The sequence below is a fragment of the Rhipicephalus microplus genome, chromosome 5 (genome assembly GCF_043290135.1).
Source record: "Rhipicephalus microplus isolate Deutch F79 chromosome 5, USDA_Rmic, whole genome shotgun sequence".
NCBI classification, from domain to species: domain Eukaryota; kingdom Metazoa; phylum Arthropoda; class Arachnida; order Ixodida; family Ixodidae; genus Rhipicephalus; species Rhipicephalus microplus.
Genome location: NC_134704.1, coordinates 75,038,339 through 75,057,415, shown reverse-complemented (window position 1 = coordinate 75,057,415; position 19,077 = coordinate 75,038,339). Strand labels below are relative to the sequence as shown.

General features: G+C 45.8%; 1 protein-coding gene across 1 annotated transcript in view; it reads right to left on the bottom strand.

Annotated features, from left to right (window-relative positions):
* LOC142817838 (metabotropic glutamate receptor 5-like) overlaps nt 1-19,077 on the bottom strand; it is a 151,112-nt gene that overhangs the window by 25,652 nt on the left and 106,383 nt on the right. The window contains exons 7-8 of the mRNA XM_075895696.1: nt 17,951-18,194; nt 3,882-4,056 (exon numbers count right to left, since the gene is read on the bottom strand). Of these exons, the coding sequence (XP_075751811.1) occupies nt 3,882-4,056; nt 17,951-18,194 (419 nt within the window). The remainder of the gene's footprint in view (nt 1-3,881; nt 4,057-17,950; nt 18,195-19,077) is intronic.

Sequence of the window (19,077 nt, the reverse complement as noted above, 5' to 3'; positions counted from 1 at the left end):
ATTACCTGTGGTGCATATCCGCCTCAGGCCTTATAATTCATCGTCGTCAACTATTGCGTGAAAAATAGCACAAAGTTTCTTGCGAGTGTATAGCGGATACCACGCTTCTCAGAAGAAGGACGAAGGATTGCATAGTGATTCTCGGGTGGCCCTGCTTATAAAACAAAACCTCTAGTTGTCTTGGAGCGAGAATCCCTGCGAATGTGTCTGGGACTCCCTAGGTTTGTGGCTATCAACGTACTGTACCAGGAAGCGCGCCTGCCTACACTACTTCGTCGATTTCGCATTTCGACGGTACAAGCATTTTTTGAAATTTTATAGCTTACCGGCGAAAAGATCTCAATATGCTTTTATCGCAAACCCAGACGCCTTCTTTCTTGCTGATTGGCCACAGTTGCACACACCTCAGATAATGTTTGTACGAAAGAATCTACAAAGTAAAAATGTGAACATTAGAACATTAGAAATGTAATTGAGAGTAATGACTCGAATTGTCAAGTTATAATTGAGTATGATGATATATTCCCCCAAAACGCCAAGTTACAATCTCTCAAATTTTTGAATAACATATTATTAGATTACTTGGAGCATGCAGAAACTAAAAATATAATAGCCACAGATGCTTCAGTAAATAATCAAAAGGCAGGTATAGACATTACCTCTGAATCGCTTGACTAGTCCTTTTCAGTGAGACTGTCTGATTTTACTCCAGTTTTTGAATTGGAGCTCGTGGCGATTATTTTAGCTCTTCGAAAACTTCGGTCAAATCAAAACAATGCAGTCATAATGACGGATTCTCTTTGAGTTTGTGCAGCTCTGACAGCTTCGCAGAACTCTCGAATTCTAAGGACATTCAAAACATTAGTACCCTCACAGTTTAGACTCCTGAGGTTACTATGGGTTCCGGGACACTGTGGATTGAGAATAAATTATATGGTCAATTCCTTAGCACGAACCACACTTGAAGGCCCAGTTTTATCCATACTGCCTGATGTTGAATATACTACAGCAATAAGATATCGAACTAACTACATGGACAGAATATAACCACCTCAAGTTTCCATGGCGACCCCACTGGAGCCAGTCCAGAAAGCTTGAAGTTTTAATTACTAAATTTCAATGTCATGTTCGTGTCCCCCCCCCCCCCTAAACCTGTATCTACACTGAGCTGGTCAGGCAATATCACCCCTCTGCGCATTCTGCGGAGAAGTGGAATCACTAGAATATTATTTTTTTGTATTGTCGCCGATACACTATACTTCGAAAAAGGTTACTAGTTATTCCATTTCTGAAAATAGGCGTTAGATTGACGGCAGAAACTGCACTAAGCTTTGGTGCCTCAGTTTTGGGACATTGCCACAGGGATGCTTTCAATGCCATTAGCGATTATATTCAGGCATATAAACGTATACCTTTTTGTACTTCAATCAAATCATTATTTATTACTCGCCCGAAAAATTCTAAATGGCAAAGTGAAGTAAACGCAGCTGAGTGGTAATCACAACACCTGAAATCTCGAAACTTCTCAACTTTACTTTTCTATCTTTTTCTCGTTTGCTCTCTTTTTATGTGGTTTTCCTTACATTAGTCATATTATAATACAAATTCATTACACATAGTTAAAATGACCGCAGGAAAACTGCACTACGCTTTCTTGGGCAATTTCCCTGAGTGGGTATGAGCCATCAGTCCAGGGAAACAAACAAACAAACATGAGTGCCATGCTACACAACTAGACTGGTTGTTTTCTGTTAGGCTTCCTGGTTACACCCAAATATCTTTGGCCGAGTTCTTGGTTATTATATTAGCAGAACGTTAACTTCGTTTACCTATAACTTCTGTGACTATAGTTACAGATTCATTGCCATTGTTTCAACTGATTCGGATATTCTAAAATTATTTCAATTACTTGTTCCTCATAATTTGCGAAACCTGTGATTAATTTGGGTGCCGGGACACAACGTAATTGTACTGAATGAAGTGCGGACTCTCTGGCGAAAGCTTCTCTGACAGGTCGAGTTCTCTTTCTCTTTCCTGTTACAGCGTTTGTTGCTGCGGCAAGGTTCAGAAAGTGTGCATTATCTGTGTTTACTCCAAGTACGGATTGATCAACGGACTTTCTGCACCCACAATTCTTTTGGAGCAGGAAATGGTGTGCAGCAGGACGAGCTTAAGTTGTAATAACAAGAATGCGTTGTAGAATTCGAAATCTAGATTTTTCACATGTACAGAACCGGTTTGGCAATCTCCAATTTTTCGCTCCTATTGCAACGAGCTCGAAACTATCTAACACTTTTTGTTGAACTACCGACGTTTTTTTTTCACACAGAAAACGTAGTATAAAAATTATATTGCGGCAACGTGGTCTACCGGTTACGTTTGTTGTTTTATTATCATCCTGGGCCTTCGCACTGGGACACTCGGACAAGAATATTTTCAAAGCTGTCGAAAAGTTTATATGCGACCCGAACAGATTTGTTAGGTGTATCAACTACCAACAATTTCTTTAATCAGCATTTCTAGTCAAAATATCTTCAGTCTCTGGGAGAATAAACAAAATAGTGCAACTTAAGATTACAATCATTCATACTTAACGCTTCATTAGAAAAATTATCTCAAAATTATTTTACCTCGTACTAAACATTAATCTTAAATCCAGCATGTATGATCTGCCCAAATCATGGTCGACCACCCAGAGTGGGTAGGTGCCAATTATCCCAGGACCATCATCATGATCATCATTACTACACAAAAAATATGAATATATATGGTGTTGAGAGTACCGAGCAAGCGTGCTTGTAGCAGTTACCCAAAGAGTGTTCAGAAAACACTGAAAGACCGAGCTTTCGCTGTGAATGTGCTGCGCATTCCGCGCGGGCCTAGTGGTTTTTTCAAGGGTTCAAAGTGTGCGGCCTTGGCTCAGATGCCACTGCGCCATAGTCAAATGCCTTCAACACTTAAAAACACGTTCTTTTTTAAATCTGCCATAGTCCTCTCAGCATTTTTGGTAAAGGGCAGTAATGCATCATGACTGCAGCATCCGCGATGAGTTCCTTCAACACGTCTTTTTACGTGTCTGTGCAGTTTCAACTTCGTCAAACACAGCCTCAGGTGGCGATCTTACCCCTAGCGTCAGTGTCACTCAAAGCGCACGTTCATACCCCCCCAAAAAACCCCACCTTTCTGAAGGGAATCGTGAGGAAATGCGTTTTTTGTGCCGAGAGAGGGCACTGTTTCCGTCAGACATCCGCCTTCACCAAGTTCTGCCAACGCCTTGGGAGGGGCCCAGCCAGCAAATGGTCGAGAATGAGGAGTGAGCCGACGGGAGAGTGGGGCGCCAGCGTTCTGGGCTCTGCGTTGGCGTGCTGGCGTTTCACAGTGGCGTCTTGAGCACACACTTTCGGATTTTCTTAAGAGGCGCCCAGCCAACGAACGGTTGAGTCAGACGAGAGTGGACGGGAGAGTAAGGTGCAGAGAGGAAAGAGAACGAACGGCGAGAGAAGGAGTGGTGAAACACTGCACCCACCCGCTCCTACACTCTCTCACCGAAGATGCTCCGGTTGCTAGGAGCGAGAATAAGCGCGCGCGCCCGCAGCTGTTGCTATGGGAGAGGGAGTGAGAGCAGAGAGATAACTCCTGTTGGCGCGCGGCCGCTGCACGGATGCCGCCGCCGGATGCTTGACATAGCCCGACTAAGAAATGCATTCGCGTTTAGAACTTGCGTGGCCATAACTCAGTAAACGTACGCAGCAGACTGGGGTGCCCCTTCTGTCCCCCACCGTGCACGCACTTACAGACACTAGCGCCAGCTACCAGCGTATATTCTCTAGTGTGCTACTATGTAATATTATGATCTCAGGCTTTGTGATGCAGCGGCGTACCTTGACTTTTCCCTTTTCGCAGGGCAGCGAGCAAATGGAGATTGGCGGCGCCGTGCGTTGCACTCGGTGCCACTGTACGTCTCGGGTCATGGTGAGCTCGCCGTTGACCCACGAACCAACCTGTACATAGTCGTAGTGGTGCTCACCCAGTTGTTGGTAGTTCATCAGGTCATACCTGCATTATCGAACACGAAACATGAATCAGTCAGATTTATTATGGGCAGTACCAGCGCACAAACTCATGGGACGAAGAGACACAAACACACGAAAGTTTCTAAGATTCCAAGCTTTCTCTCTTACCATTTCGTTCAATGAATGACAGTGATGTAGACACAAGGAGGGGTTCTAGATCAAGTTTGTTTGCATTGGCCTATAGTACTACGTGATTTTTATGACTCATAAAAACACGCCTCGATTGAGCGAGTCAGTGAGTGAGTGAGTGAGTGAGTGAGTGGAAACTTTATTGAATAGGTCCGGCGATTTTGCGCTGGGTGGGCCCGCAAGCACGCCGGCCTAGGTGACTGCCTCAAAGCGCAAAAATTTTAGGACAATTAGTTCACTAAGTTTCAGGATCTTTTTACAGTGCCTACGGTGGGTGTACTGTCTCCAGAGTGGCAGCTAAACATCGGTGAGTCGGAGTTTCACTACGCATCGCGATCAGAATCGCCCCTTAGCGGGCCCGTGCCTCATACCTGGCAAAGCCCGGGTATGGGGGACAACGAGATGCCGCTAGCGCCAAGAGGAGCACCACTTATCCATCCCGCTCGACTTCAAGTTGCTGCAGGCTCAGCAACAATATCGACGTCCCCTACAGAGAGCAGCGAGGCCTCGCAGTGCAAAAAGAGGCGTACAGAGGAGGAAGAGGTTGACAACGATGACGCTACATCGACGTACTCCCTTAATGACATGGCACAGATGGATACAGAAGCACCCAAGGAAGACGAGGGAGCTTACACGGTGGTCACCCATCACAAGAACAGAGCTACGGGGATACCGGTGGTATTCAGACCAATCGCTGCCGAGGGCTCCTTCTGGAAGGTGAATCCCAATCGCATAGCGTTTGAGATAATCTCTGCTATCAATGAGAAAGTGACATCATCAAGAATCAACAGAGACGGAAGTTTTTGTGCTGGAGTACGGTCTTTGTACTCGGCAAACAAGTTACTGCTGATGAAGAGTCTGGCTGGATTGCCTGTACAAGTGATGATACCTCAGTCTTACATGAAGACCCTAGCAAAGATAAGAGATGTTCCACTCGAATGCAGTGATTATGACCTACTGGATTATCTTAAAGATGCTGGAGTAATCTCGGTCACACGACAAAAGAGATGGGTTAGAAATGAAGATGGAAGTGTCACAATGCAGCCCATACGAAATGTAATACTCCAGTTTAGACATGACATGCCATTGCCAAAAAGAGTTGCTCTCGGCTTTACGGTTCACACTGTCGAGGAATACATTGAGCCAGCGGTAAGGTGTTACAACTGCCAGAGATATGGGCATAAGGCTAAGACTTGCAGGGGAACCAAGAGATGCAAGGTATGTGCGGGCGCACATGATTACAAAGAATGCACCTCGAAGCGTCAACCTAAGTGTGCAAACTGTGCTGGACCACATCCGGCGTCGTTCTCAGGCTGCTCTCGAAACCGTTTGGCATCAGCGGCACAAAGAGAGAGAATTGTAAAAGGGTACCATAAGATACAAAATGGTCCAGCACCCAATGCGGATATAGTCGAAGATGTTCCTGCGGCACAAACAAGTGCAAAACAGTGGCGCCACGACTCTTACTCGGAAGCATTGAAGCGCTCAGCACCAAAACATCGCGTTGGAAAAGAAGTCCGGGCCCAGGAACATGCTGAAGTGGAAGTTTCTACCAGGCCAGACACAGCCAAAGAGCCACTGACTACCAAAGGGAAGGGTCACAGCAGCTTGCTGAGTAAAACTTCTTCGAGAAATGCGATCTCGGCGGAGACAGCCGGAAGCGAGCAAGTCATTTTGCCAATAATCTTTGCGGCTTTCAAAGCAATTCTACGATTCCTGCCATAAGCAGGCTCTTTACCAGAAGTGAAATTGCTGCTAGATGTTGAGCATCTTCTCTTGTCGTAATCATGGCTACCGGACTATCTAACTGGTACAAAAGAAGTGCAATATTCCAGTGGAACTGCAACGGTTTGCAGAATAAGAGTGGAGATTTTCGGAAATTCGTCGCTCAGCACGGGTTTCCGATTTTGTGTATTTCCGAAACAAGAGTATCCACTAACTTTCGCTTGTCCAATTATGTGGTGTACCAAGCAGACCGTCCTGCTGCAAAAAGCAGAGTGATGTTGTGTGTGAGACGCGATATTCCGTCGACACTTGTGGCTACTTCAAAAACAGATGCGCCGGAATTTGTTAGATGCAAAGTGAAGTTTGGTAACGTTACTGTAACTGTAGTTAGTGTTTACGTGCACCCTCAAGCAAACGTTTCATACGCAGAGTTGGCTGCAGTGTGTAGATCTGACCATGATCCCATAATTATATGTGGTGATTTTAACGCGCACCATGAATTGTGGGGTAGTGAGCGTTGTAGTGTAAGGGGATCTGCTATAGTAAAAATATGCGAAGATTATGGTTACACTATACTAAATGATGGTTCTCCAACGTTTCTACGGGGGCATAACTACTGCAGCGTACTAGACATTACTGTGTGCTCCTCTGAATTAGCGGCTGGAGCAGACTGGACTGCAGACGCTGACACAAGAGGAAGTGACCACTTGCCAGTATTCATATATCACCCAAAGTTGAAGAAAACAAGAAATAACCGCACAACAAGAATCACAAACTGGGCAATCTTTCGAGAACTACGGAGACAAAATCTTGAACCCTGTTCTGACGCAGAAACGTATGCATCTAAGATAAAACATTTTCTAACAAAAGCAACTCTTACAGTACCCATTCCAGATGGGTATTCGGGTGTTGACGCTGAGTATGAGAGGCTTCGGGCAATACGACGCCGATCTGAAAGAAGATATCGCAGGTCAGGTAATTCAGAAGACTTCAAGGTTGCACAGAAAGTACATACTACAATGCGTAACCAACTGCAGAAGCTTTCAACCAAAAGGTGGCAAGATTTATGTGCCTCACTTTCCCCATTTACCTCGGCGACTCAACTGTGGAACATGGTACGCGCCCTCCGACAGCCAGTAGTCCACTCGAGACCACTACAGGCTCTAGCGCTGTCTCGAGAAGTTAGCGAACGGGTGATTGCCGAAGAATTTTGCGATCTTATACTGAGAAATGGAGAGACCGCCCAAACGAGCGAATATAAATCCTCAGCAGAATCAACTTCGGCGGTTGTAACAAAGTCCTCTGCGATCAGTTCATCAGATCTGGATGACAGCTTCACACCAGAGGAGCTCCAATATGTGTTGTCTTCAGTAAAACGAACAAGTTCACCAGGAACAGATGGAGTTACATACGCTGTTCTTGCTAATTTGTGCAAAAAAGGAAAATTACACCTGTTGGACATCTATAATAAAATTTGGCAAGAAGAAAAAGTTCCGGAAAGTTGGATGATATCAAAAGTAGTACCGTTGCTAAAGCCAGGGAAGAGCCCTATGCAGTTGGACTCGTTTAGGCCGGTTAAGTTGACAAGTTGTTTTTCAAAATTGATGGAAAAAATGATCAATGAACGAATTTTATGGTGGCAAGACATGAAAAAACTACTACCAGAAAGCATAGCCGGCTTCAGAAGAGGTAGATGCACAATGGACTGCATTCTGGATTTGGTCACAGATGTGGAAAACCAACGAACGCAAGGGAACATCACTGTCGCTGTATTCCTTGATGTCCACCGAGCATACGACACAGTGAGTCACGTTCACGTTCTGGAAGGCCTGGCGTTACAGGGATTCAAGGGCAAGATACTGCGTTGGATCGCTGACTTCCTGAAGCACCGGAAAATTTTTGTAGTTACGCAGGAGGGCCCAACGTCAGAACATGTCGTCAACCAAGGAGTGCCACAGGGCAGCGTACTAAGCCCTACTCTCTTTAATGCAGTCATGGCGCAGCTCCCGTATAATCTTCCACCCAACATCAGATGTTCAGTATATGCTGATGATATAAGTATATGGACGTCTGGTCCATCGTTTTTGGATATACAACAAACTCTACAAGAAGGATTGGATAATGTAGACCATTTTCTAAAACAAAGAGGTATGGCACTGAGTCTGGCCAAAACAGCCATACTTCCGTTTACATTAAAGAGACCTGGAAATTTCCAGATTATTCTGCAAAATCAGCCTATTAAAATGGTCAAAACTCATAAATTCTTGGGAGTAATTTTAGACCGGAGACTAACACGGTCGCCTCATGTCCAGTCCCTGGAACAAAAAGTGAATCAGGCCATTCGAATCCTCCGGCATCTCTGCGGGGCCAAATGGGGTGGTACTACAGAGTCGTTATTAGCCCTACATGTTGCCTGGATACGCCCCATCGTAACTTACTCACTGCCCCTGCTGCACGGACTCCCAGCCTCCACCGAAAGGAGACTGCACTTGTTATTGGCAAGGAGCTTGAGGGTATGGCTGGGTTTACCACGGTCAACTTCCAGTGATTTAGTGTATGCGGAGGCTTGAGAGCCACCTTTGGCAGTACTGTGAACTAAAGAAACATCTCGAAATTTATTTAGAATTTTCACGCAACATGAAAGTCATTTTTTATCTGGTGCACTAACACAAAGAACGGCAACGAGACTACAGGATACTATATCATCATTTCAAGCAGTAGTACCAGAATTTAAACAATGGAAACCTTCAAAACCACCTTGGACGCTGCCACTTCTCAACGTTATCCGTGAAATAGACGGCATAGAGAAGAAAGCAGCCATGGCACCTCTAGTAGCGGCACAGTTGGTACTTCATCAGCTTCATGTAATGCATAATGAAAAAACGAAGATATATACAGATGGATCATGCACAGAAGAAGCGTCAGCCTGTGCGGTCTTTATACCCGAAATTCAGGAAAAAAAGATGTACAAATTATCGCACAAATCTTCATCGACGACAGCAGAATTGGTGGCTATCTTTGAAGCAGTTAAGCTTATCTGCGAGAATCCAGATCCACGAAAATGGGTGATATGCACTGATAGCAAACCTGCTCTTCAGCTAATCAGAAATGTGAGATCACCTTACAGAAATGGTGAAATACCACAATGTATCGCAGAAACTGTGGAATATGCCTCATCGCAGGGTCACAACATCGTATTCCAATGGATACCCAGCCACATTGGAATAAAGGGAAATGAAGATGCTGATAGTCTCGCGAAGAAAGCATTGAAGGAAGGACGGGATTGCACAATCCCTATATCTGGGACGGATATTCGACATTTTATATCGCAAGGAGCTAACCATTGTTCGATAGAGAAGTGGTTTGAGAGCCCTAAATCAAAGGAAACGGTACTTTATGAAGTTGATCCACACAGAAAATTTTCCATAGCGACAGACCTCTCACGACACCTAGAGACATTGATCCACCGACTTAGATTGGAAGTAGCATACACAAACAGCTTCCTGCACAAGATACATCGATCCAACTCACCGGAATGCCATTGTGGTCATGCAGAAGAAAATGTTCGCCATATTCTTTTGGAGTGCATTAAATACGCGAAAGAAAGAGAAAAATTAAGGAACAAATTAGCAAGTTTGGACAGACGGCCCCTCACAATAAAGAAACTACTTGAACCATGGCCTGAGATGCATCTTCAGAAAAAGGCAATAATCTTCCTGACAGACTTTTTAGTGGAGACCGGACTGGACAAGCGCCTATGACTGACAGCCAGAAATGAGTATTATGTAAAGGGTGGTCATGTATATACTGGCATTAGAGTAGTAAGGTGTGCGTGAAAGTAGTTTATGACTGTGTGAACTGCGTGAAGAAAACTGTGTATTGACATGTTATTTGAACTGGTTTCAGTGTGCTATTATGTGTTTTTTTTCCTTTCCGTATTGTTAATTTTTGGGTACCGTTCTGTATTATTTTTTTATTTTTCGCTGCAGAACTCTGTGATATGGAGTAGCCGAGGCAATAGGCTCCTCAACCTCTCCACAGCAAAACAGTTAAAACAACAACAACAACAAAAGTTTCTGGCAACGAAACCTGATGTGATTGAGATCGCCAAGAAAAAAAAGGTGCCTTGTGTGAAAAGTAGTACTCATTTCAAACATGACGCGGAGGAAGAAGACGAAATATATTAAGTTAACCACGTCATGAAGACAAAGTCTGCCGTGAAAAATGCTTGAAATGCTCTGCTGAGCAGCTGCTGCGTTGGGTAGTCGCTGTGCCATGCGGCAGGCATTTACTATGTGAAGCGAATAGCACAGGACGGTAAAATGCTCGTCAATTTGAAATCAGCACTAAAGTATACAGCTGGCGTCATTTTGCAACGAAAAACACTAAAATAGCTTCAATATCTCTCGAATCACGCACGCGAAACCCACCACCAGCTGTGGCTCTGGCTCCAGGCGAGGCGTCGACGGTGGAGGCAGAGAAACTCCAGAGGCGGCCGTTTTCTTTTCCCAGCCTAGCAGAAATCATTTGCAGTGCGGAGTTCTTTTCCGCGAACCATCTGTTTCGACGGTGCACCGCAGTAAGAAAGCCACGCGAAATACTTTGCAAAAGTATAATTGACTCGCACCCGATTCTTCGAACGAACCTCCACGAAAAGAAATTCGCGACATTCGGTTCATCCGTGCTGTCAGCTTCACTTTCGCTTAAAGAAAAAAAATGAATCACACGTGGCTCGTCCGGGGATGCTTTCCGGCTAACGATAACTGCGAGTTAGTGGGAAAACATCGCTTCCAGCTTGCACGAGTAACAGCGCGTTCGCTAGCGACAAGCGATGAAGCTAGTATAAGAGGCAGGGGTAGCTTTCAAAAGCGTTAGGTAAGGTTAGGGCAGTTTATGAAGCGTGAAATTTCCTTGTACACGCAAACATCTCAAGCGTCTAGAAAAAAAAACAAAGCGCAACGTCGACTTCCACATCCACTAGAAATTCATGCGCTGTATCAGCCGAAGGTAAAGCTTGTCAGGGAATTCTGCAGTTTATTGCACAAGCTAATGAGCCGCACGATAACACTCGCATGAAGAGAGCTTTCTTACGCCATTTTATTAAGCCCGCAGCTTCGGGGTATTAGCTATAGGTTTGCAGTGACATTCCTAGAAAGCTTAGGTAACACAACCCTTTCGTGACGGTTGCCGCCAATGGCATGACGTACTTCTTTAAAGAGCAAGACAACGCGTGCTGTTTAAATGGTCCCTGATAAACGATAATGCTCCCTGGCGCAGTTTGCTAATTCGGATAGGCGAGGCAAGGCAGCGGAAGGGTTGGAGGCTGGAAGTTCAACCTAATCGAGCCTGGTTGAAGGCCCTCCGATGAGAGAATTGGCAATCGGATTGATATGTGGGGTTGAACGTCCCAAAACCACCATATTATTATGAGTGACGCCGTAGTGGAGGGCTCCGGAAATTTCGACCATCTGGGATTTTTTAACGTGCACCCAAATCTGAGCACATGAACTCACGGCATTGTCGCCTCCAACGAGTACATCCGCCACAGCCGCGATTCGATCCCGCGACCTGCGGGTCAGCAGCCTAGGGCCTTGTATAACCCAAGTGATGTCTGGTGACGTTATAACTTCTCTCGAATCGATCCACGACCGTCTCATAAGCCAACCGATAAGCGGGTGATTTTACGAGGGGGTGTGGCATGTTACGTCTGGACGTAAGAAGCTGTGCAGAAAACGGCGGTATTATTATCGCAAACACGCTCAACGGTACCCAGCACTTCACCGTTACGACAGAAAAGGGGAAAAAGAAAGGCGGAATTAGCACTAAGCCACGCAAGGCTTGAAACAGTGACACTGGGCGAATGTTTAGGTTTTTTGTGTGTATGCCTTAGTTAGGTGATGCAGGTTCTAGGTTTATTCTAAGTTATTGCTAGGTTTTATCTAGGTGATGTATAGTTGTTTCTAAGATGATTCTCAGCGCAGAGAGGTTCGAGTTACGCCACACACAGTCACAGACACGACACAGATGTCCAAACTTCAGAGACGTAAACTCGCATTGAAACCGAGCGTTCGCACCAGTCATAGATCTACGGACACGTCATCGTTATGGTAGCCTTTCCATCTCATCGGTGTCTTCGAAGCCGCCGTTACCTTTACCGCTCCCTGCTATTCTCTCGTTTGACGCATAGTGCTTCCAATAAATACACTAGAGGGAACTCTGGCACTAGTGCCTATGCGAGCTGCAAGGCGTTGCGCTTCAGTGAGCATGGGAATGATCGGTAGTTCACGTATTTGTCTAATTTCCGTACTTTGGGCTATGGTTGGCATTGCGTGGCTTGAAGCTGCTTCGTCACGAAAGAAAAATCTGCAAATGTTCAGCAGTCTCACTTCAGCACCTAGACCTTTGAGGTTCGCCAATTCAAATCGGGTCGCGAAGGTAAAAACGGTTTCTTCTTTTATTCGAAACGAAACGAAAACACTGAAATAAACGAAGCCACAACTGCGTTTGATGCCCGCAAGCACGAAGACTAGGCAAATCTATGTACTACCCCTCCTTCCCAACGTCGCTGAAGAATCGCAGCGCCAGAGCCCCCTCCAGATATTTTTAGAAGACTCTATAGTTTGACGTACTCGTGGTCTTCGGCTCACCGCAGCTTCGCAGTCATTTGTCGGGCCAAAAGTTGCCTACTTTATTTATAGTGGACCAGTGGTTAGCAATGTGTCACTGCATTTACCTAATTTCTGAGACACATACCGCTATGGTGACGATCATATAGTTTTCTTGTAGGCCGCTCAAGGGGACATACCTGTTAAGACGATGATAGTTTACTGCGATCAACACCTAACGAACGATTTGAAAAAAAAAAATAGCTCAGACGTTAAAACTGAGTGCGTCAAATTTCCTGTCACGAACAGCTCGCAAAGTCTGCCCTGTGTTCCGTACCGCTTTCTGATAGCGGTTCTCAATATACCTCGAAGAACTTCCAGGACTTGCAGCGTCATCGTCACCTAAGACAATGAACGGAAAAGCAGGTGCTGCACGAACAAGCGGGATGACGGAAGCATCATCTCACAGACTACTCGTGTTCCTGTTAAAGTCGGTATACACTCATCACTCCTGATTGATTGATTGATTGATTTATATGCGGGGTTTAACGTCCAAAAAACCCCGTATGATTATGAGAGACGCCGTAGTGGAGGGCTCCGGAAATTTTGACCACCTGGGGTTTTTTAACGTGCACCCAAATCTGAGTACACGGGCCTACAGCATTTCCGCGCCCATCGGAAATGCAGCCGCCGCAACCGGGATTCGATCCCGCTACCTGCGGGTCAGCAGCCGAGTACCTTAGCCACTAAACCACCGCGGCGGGGCCACTCATCACTCCTGTACGCCACATAATCGTGTATCGCGTTGATCCAGCAACCCACCTGCCTCGGTGACCAGTTAGATATGGTCCCCGCGCAAGTGATTGGCGATAGCGACAGTGTTCTTACGACGAGAAAGTTGTCAAAAACATCGTCGCTCTCAAGTTTTAGTGTACTATAAAGAATATCTCAGGTGGTCAAAATCGATCTGAAACCCTTCGTCCCGGCGTATTCGACAGCGCTGACATTTAGGTCGTTAGGCCACCCCAACATTCTTTGGCTGAGTCATCACCTTTGATTAGTTGACTACGAGTGGCAAGTCCTTTATTTTAGCTAGAAACGACGGCGATACCGTATACGACGTTAGCATACGACACAGTAGCTCAGTTTTATAAATTGCCGAAAGCGAGCACTGCACGCGAACGGAAAGACCGAAGAGCTACAGTTACGTCGCTTGTTGTCACGAAGGCAAATCCATGCACCGCATAGCAAAGGGGTAGAAATAGTTTGTGAGGCTGAGCAGCTTCTGTGCGTGGGCGGAGGGGCTTTGAAAAGGGAAAAATGAAGTGCGGCAAACTAACGGTCGGTCGGTCGGAAGGAAGGAAGCCTTAAACAGAAGTTCCGTGGCGATAAACCAAACTGGGAATTCATTACAACGCCATTAAATCTTGTTTCTAATCTTATTTTTCTTTTTGTGTGTGCGAGCGCGAGCCCCCTTTTCACTCAAGTATTGCAATACCAGTTAGATAGCCAATCTGTCCCTTGCACACGCAAAGAAAAAAGGAGGTATTGAGGGGGACCAAAATTGCAATTGCCGCAAAAAGGTACATTTGCTGACTCCATCTGGAAAACGGAATTGATGCAGTTAAGGAAGAAGGAAAAAATTGGCCCCATATCTGCTCGTTTCACTTTAAATGTCGTCAAAAGACGATAGTCTTGCGTGTAGAGAGAGTGAAGAAAACGTCTATTTGATGTACTGCGCGAGCAAAATTGATGAATTATATTCTGGAAATGCGGCGTTAGAGAGTCTCGATCCGTGCAGCGAAGGCGAACGAGTGCATCGAGGCACGTTAGACACGAGCGCTATCTGGCAGTTATCTTCGAAAACGAAGGAAGGCCTGCGCACCCACGGAGAAAGATGCGCGCCTGTCTCCGAGGCGCTAAGGTCTAGAACGCAAAGCGACGAGTAGGTGCCACCACAGTGTCTTATTAGCAAAGCGTTAAAAACACTTGACTTTTTGAGCATCATGTTGCACTGTCAGCGCAGCATGATTAACGCTACGGTCTTTAGAATTACTTATGTGTGCCTTCTCTAGTATGAATGCCCACATATTAAATATTGACGTGTTGTTATGGTGCCTCAGATATGCGCAGTCATTGTTTTTTATTTAAAATCGCACAAGTATGAACGCTGAAACTTAAGCAATAATGGTGGGCGCTGTAAATAGGGTTACCCGTTTGGGGTATTGCTTGGTGCCGTTTGGAGTATCGTTACGGCGGACAAGCAAACAAATGTACAGACAAACAAACAGACAGACAGACAGACAGACAGACAGACAGACAGACACAGACAGACAGACAGACCAAAATTTTTGCGTCGCATTACCCCAAGAAAGACTATCGTCTTTAAAAGTCACATCTTTGCCACAAACGCATTGCAATGAACGCGATAGCAACAAATTGAAAGGTCACGCGCAGAATGACAAGCATATCTAAACGTGCCCCTCGCTTTTTACGCACAAAATGATGAACGAAACGTACTCTCAATACAGATGAACGCGAATAAGCATCTCAGTTGTTACTTCGCCATGTCTAAAAAGCGTGCCCTTTTCGCAAACGGAGGCTGTGCAACGACTGCAGTGACATTTGAGCGCCCCGTAACTACAACACAATTGTTCCAGTGCAAGACCAACGCCAGCCAAGACGTATGATCCTCCCCACCGGGAGATAAGGGTGAGAGAAAGATCGTCCACTCCCCTCCACTCCACGGGCCAAAGTACGCGTGAGAGATGACAGCCACCACGCGCTCATTGCGTTATCTTGCTGATGATGCCGAAAACACGATAGTTCCCCCGAGGTGCCCGCCAACGACGGTAAGTGGTAAATATAAATAGCTTGCCGTTTGAACGTTGAAGGACGTACACTTTGGTAGCTAGGTGGTCAACGCCTCGCATCTTCGACGTGAAAGTCCCACGTTCGATTCCGCGCGCCAGGGTTTTTTTATTTTTTTTATTTTTTGAGTTTTCATATATATAGATACGTATACATATACGGTGCAGGACGCCCACGCCTACGCCGGCGGAAAATTGCGAAATCCAGACGAGAGTGTGCATATAATGGCTATAGCAATAACAATCAAAGTGGAATGAAAGAAGTGAACATTTCAGTGAGACGGGAAAGCATTGCTTCAAGTAGCTTGTTTTTCTGCTACGCACAAGCAATGAAAGCAACAGGCATTGCTTGCTGTGTTTAGCCACGGCGTAATGATTACCAGCTAAATTGAAAGAAGTTGCGGGTTGAGATCACAAAGGTAAAAAGTGTACTTTTTCGTCCACTTCAATTGCTTTAAATTTAGGTCACAGTCATTACAGTACAGTTGAACACGACAAACACATCCCGTATGCTTTGCTTGACATAAATGCCAGTTGTTCTCATTGATTGTGCAGAATAAATGTGACAAACAAACACAGCCAAAAGCAGCGCATGAAAACGATAACAATGTTGTGTATAGAAACGGGATGCCATGGCAGTTTTGTGAAGAAAATTTAGACAGCCACAATTAGCCTGCTGGCGTAAAGAAGCAGACGCACTATTACGCTTCAGTTAAGATGATGTCTCTCACAAAAAAAAAGGTGAGGTATGTCCGTCACTTCACGTTCGCCCTCTCTAACGCATCAAGTGTGTCATCATTTACCTGAACCTAAAGACAAGCGATGCTAAGGGGAAGGGGGGGGGGATCAGGCAAGGCAAAGTGGTCGCACACAAGCACCACAGTGACAAGTGCGAAAAGCGTGAATGGGCGGCACCGATGAGCCACGCCGGGAAAAAGAAATAATTAGTGGGTGGAGGGAAGCTCGGCTGCGTGTGTTTTTGGGCGTCGTCTCGGTTCGGGAAATGGCGCGTCTGGAAGTAACGACCCGGTGCCGTAACTAGTCACGGGTAACAAACAAGTGAAGAATGCGCTTGACACTCGGCAAGGCGGACTGCCATTCCAGCTAACTCTTCGAGAACGTCTTTCTTTTCGTCTTTCCAGGAAGCCGTAGCTTCAGATTAGCTTACTGCTTTGCTCGGTCTGCTTGCACACTTCTGTTCCAGTGAGATGAATCTCGTTACACCACTCTCGGCCTCAGCGTAAAGGCTGCACCGTCTTGTCTCCAGGAACTAAAGGCGCACGTCAGGTCTATAGCTATTATGGGCTCTCACGGAATCTCGTAGGCGCTGCTCCGATAATAGAATAACCTGCACCTGCGCCATCTTTCTCTCTCTCATTCTGTCCCTCCTCACCACTGCTCTTTGAGCCAGAAGATTTGATTGGTATCTGAGGTTTCAAGTCCCAAAACCATCATGTGATCATGAGAAACGCCGTAGTGCACGGCTCCAGAAATTTCGACCACCTGGGGTTCTTTAACGTTCACCCAAATCTGAGCACACGGGCCTACAGCATATTCGCCTCCATCAAAAATGCAGCCGCCGAAGCCGCGATTCTATCCCGCGGCCCGCAGTTCAGCAGCGGAGTACCTCGGCCACTAGACCACCGCGGCGAAGTCTCTGCACCAGAAGGGCGACCTTAGTGTGTGGAGGGAAATCTCAGCTCTGGTGGTCGCATTTTGACAGGGGCGAAATGGTAGAGGCCCGCGTGTTACGTGATTTCACGCCGGTTGGCCAATATTTCAGGAACCCTTGACTACAGCATGCCTCATTTATATTCGCATCGTAGATTCGGCATGCAAACCCTTACGCTTGCCGCCCCCTTTTTCTCTCTACACTGGTAGGGTAGCAAATGAGAGCTAAGTTTTCCTCTCTGCCCCTCATATCTTTTTCTTTATCTCTCTTTCCGTCTCTCTCTCTCTCTCTCGCTCTCTGGCTATAAACATGTATATATAGATATGTGCGTGCGCACGACGCCAAATTTGGGGTTATATGTTTTTTCTTTACTTCCACGCCCTGAACCACTGACCGTGCAGGGACGTCAGGCCGCGGCATGTTACATTTCGTTCATTCATGACCTTATTCGGCAAGCGAACTGTATGTAACATAAACTGAGATAACGTGCGGCGTATCAGTTGGCTGCATATTGCACTGCTTCCACGAACATCAGCTAAATGTGGAAGAATATGATGGAAAACCTGACAGCGACGCCGCCATCGTTTTGGCAGCAAGAGCTCAACAGAACGAAAACTGTTTCACTTTCTCGAGCAGCCATGCCCCCTTTTTGCCGAGTTATGACCGAACGGACCCCTTACACCAGAGCTGAGACATGCCAGGGTGGAGTCACGCCAGAGCGTTGTTAGCTGCTATCAATACCTCTTTTAACATTTTAATTAGTTCCTATGACATTTATTAGTTTGCCCTTGCGGTCAAACAAAGCTTTTTTCTTTTACAGCCCACGTGGCATATTTCTAAGAAGCGATCGATATGACACTTCAAGGACTCGCTCACCGTCCTGGGGGGTCTCCGTTCTCGTGGAAGAAAACCGTCTCGTTGTTCCACGCGAAGGTGGCGTTCATCAGGTACTGCAAGAAGACGGAGCCGTTGACGGGCACCATGGCGGGGCACACGCCGGACGTGTTGGGACAGAGGTCGCGTTGCATGTTGTGTAGGCCATACGCCATGGTGTATATGGACTTTTTCACAAACTCCACTTTGGTGTCCTGCTTGTGGCCCTCTCTTAGGTCTTCCTTGCCTAGACACGAACAGAGGATTACGATGAGAGTTGAGCCGCAACATAAGATTTGATTAACTTGTAAGCGATAACGAAAATGTATCCTCCACATATGCTACCTCTGTTGTCCCGGTGTTGTTTCCGTTCAAAGTAAGAGTTGTAAAGTAGAAAATAACGCTACAAGTTCGTGCGATGCCTACATTTTACATATGACAAGTCACCCACGTTTATTCACGTAATGCTGTTGGCTGCTGTATTTGCTGAATCAACACCAACCAATTGGACTAATGTTGATTTGCTTTGGCTATAAAAACAAGTGAAGATAACTAGTGATAATTTGGAATAGCTGTGAAGCATTCCAACGGCATTCACCATTAAATCAGTGCTGTCTTTTTTACTGTTAAGAAATAACAAAATGTCGTGTAGTATGTTCCACCACATAGAGAGAGCAGCCGACGTTTTCTTCGTTCATCTACATTAGCTTCTATCGTGTAAAAAGAAAACAAATTGAGGATTGCGGTTGCAGCGGACATTCAGAAGCAGAAAGAACTTCCGAGCTGCGTGAATATTGTTACAGGAATAGACATCTGAGATGCATCTTGTCTTCAAAATGAATTTCGTAAGGCAGGTGAAGAGTGCCGTCCACAAAATCCTATAGACTTTTCGGTACCTCTTCGAGTTAGAATGAATGGGACATTTATTAGCCGCTTAGCCGCTTTCGGCGGTGAGGCGGGGAATGGTCAAAGGTGGTGAGCAATTTCATGCAAAACATTCACCGGAGTGTACAGTTCTTACATTACTCTAAAGAAGCCACTTCGACTGTGGTATATTGCGTGAGCTTTCTATCGTGATTGCAAGATATTTAATTCTAAAGGTCAGGTGAACTTACTGCGATTGTTATGTG